Raw genomic sequence first — 2,250 nt, 5'->3', positions numbered from 1 at the left:
CCTGTAGACCCAGCTACTTGGGAGGCTGAGGCAAGAGAATCACTTAAGCCCAAGAGTTTGAGGTTGCTGTGAGCTGTGACGCCACAACACTCTACCCAGGGTGACAGCTTGAGATTCTGTCCCAAAAATAAATAAATAAATAAAATAAAATAAAATAAAATTAGCCAGGGAGGCTGAGGCAAGAGGATCTTTTGAACTTAGGAGTTTGAGGCTGCAGTGAGCAATGATGATGCCACTGCACAGTAGGGAAGGAAGGAATGAAGGAATTTGCCAATCTGAGTCATGGCATCAAAAAAAAATTGTTTTAAAGGCTTTTTGGCATTTTCTTGTAAATTTGAATATATAAATATTCACCCTGGTGAAATAAAAACTTATGTTTAAACAAAGACTTATATGGAAGTGTATAGTAAGTGTATTCCTAATCATGATAAAATGGAATATTACTCAGCAATAAAATGAAACAAACTATTGATACATACATCAACATGGATAAACCTCAAATGCATTATGCTGAGTGAATACACCAGACTCCAAAGGCCATATGCTGTGTGATTCCAGACATTCTGGAAAAGGCAAAAGTAAAGGATGGAGATTAGGGATGTAAAATATCCCTTGGCTGCAGCAGCTAACGGGTGTCCCCAAAGAGGTAGTGTGTGGAAATTTGGGGGGTGTGATGGGATTGTTTTGTGACTTAGTTCTGGTGGTGACTGAATGCTCTTTGTATTTGTCCCAACTTATAGAACTCCACACCAAAAGAAAAAGTGAATTTTATTATGCATAAACTTAAAAAAAGTTATTTTTTGAGACAGAGTCTCCACTGCCCAGGGTAGAGTGCTGTGGCATCATCATAGCTGACTGCAACCTCAACCTCCTGGTCTCAAGCAATCCTCCTGCCTTAGCCTCCTGAGTAGCTGGGACTAGGGTGTGCACCAAGATGCTGGGCTAATTTTTCTGTTTTTAGAAGGGTTGGGTATTGCTCTTGCTCAGGCTGGTCTTGAACTCCTGAGCTCAAGCAATCCTCCCACCTCAGTCTCCCCAGAGTGGCAAGATTACTAGCGTGAGCAGCTGCACAGACACTTATGTATTTTTTAATGTAAAAAATCTTAGGCTGTATCTGTAAGTATTGCATATTGCTTCTCTGCTGCTTCTATATTCTCTCTTTTGGGACTCCTTTTAGTTTATGTTTTATACTCTTAAGGTTTTCCATGTCTCATAATTTCTTTTTCATATTTTTCATTCTTTTTATAATTGGGTGACTTTCTCACTATCTTTCTTTTCATTAATTCTTGCTGCATATTCAAAGAAAGGTTTATTGCATTTATTAATTTTTTGGATTTTTCATCTTGAAGATTCCTCATTGTTCCCTGTTTCGAATTGATCTATTGTTAGTGGCTCGGGACTCCCTTCTCTCAAAGACTTTGGTAATACAGATTCACTCACTCTGCCAGAGAATACTTTGGACTAGGTCTTGTCTCAGCGATGGTCTCTGTTTCTTCTGGATAGTCTGTGCTTCTCGATCTCAGAGTCCAGCATGCCTGTGGTTTTAACCCTACTTGTTTCTCTTTTGTCCATAGAGAGTCTAATGTTATATTTGAGTGTAACCAAGTCTTTAATTTCTTTTTTAAATATAGGTTTTATCTATCATGTTTTCATTGTTGAGTATTATCTGGTATTTCCCTATACTGCTGTTACAGTGTTTTTAACTGGGCACAATTTTACCGCTCAGGTCACATTTGGTAATGTCTGGAGATACTTTTGGGTACAATGCACAGGACAATCCTCCACCACAAAGAATTATCTAGTCCAAAAGATCAGTAGTGTTAAGATCGAGAAACCCTGCACTAAAGGATTAAAGAATACTGTATTTTTCACAGATAACATCATTATAAACTTAGTTGGCTTCCTAATTTGGAGTATTTTGAGTTTTTTACATTAAAAGTATTACCTTGGTAAATAACTTTACATAACTCATTTTGTACCATTAATTAATTCCTGAATGTAGACATTTCTGAACTCAAAGAAAATTAAGATCTTAGAGGCACTATCTTGAAGCAGGAAATTACTTAGGAAACAATAAAAATATGGAAATAACAAAGTCTTTATCATGACATATCCTTAGTAGAACATAATAATATGTTCTCATTAAAAGCTCTCCAGGGGTGCCTGTAGCTCAGTGGTTAGGGCGATGGCCACAGGCTCCAGGACTGGTGGGTTCGAAACTGGCCTGAGCCTGCTAAAGTTTTTTTTTTT

At 37.6% G+C, this 2,250-nt stretch overlaps 1 protein-coding gene across 1 annotated transcript in view; it reads left to right on the top strand.

The window, feature by feature from the left end:
* The first annotated feature begins 226 nt into the window (after positions 1-226).
* The window catches only part of CUNH1orf185 (chromosome unknown C1orf185 homolog), a 37,043-nt gene continuing 35,019 nt past the window's right edge, over positions 227-2,250 (top strand). Inside the window, exon 1 of the mRNA XM_012811464.1 lies at positions 227-242. Within this exon, the coding sequence (XP_012666918.1) occupies positions 227-242 (16 nt within the window). The remainder of the gene's footprint in view (positions 243-2,250) is intronic.

This window comes from Otolemur garnettii, unplaced genomic scaffold, assembly GCF_000181295.1.
Source record: "Otolemur garnettii isolate 467f Iridium unplaced genomic scaffold, OtoGar3 scaffold00159, whole genome shotgun sequence".
NCBI classification, from domain to species: Eukaryota; Metazoa; Chordata; class Mammalia; order Primates; family Galagidae; genus Otolemur; species Otolemur garnettii.
This window is presented reverse-complemented; position numbering and strand designations above follow the sequence as displayed.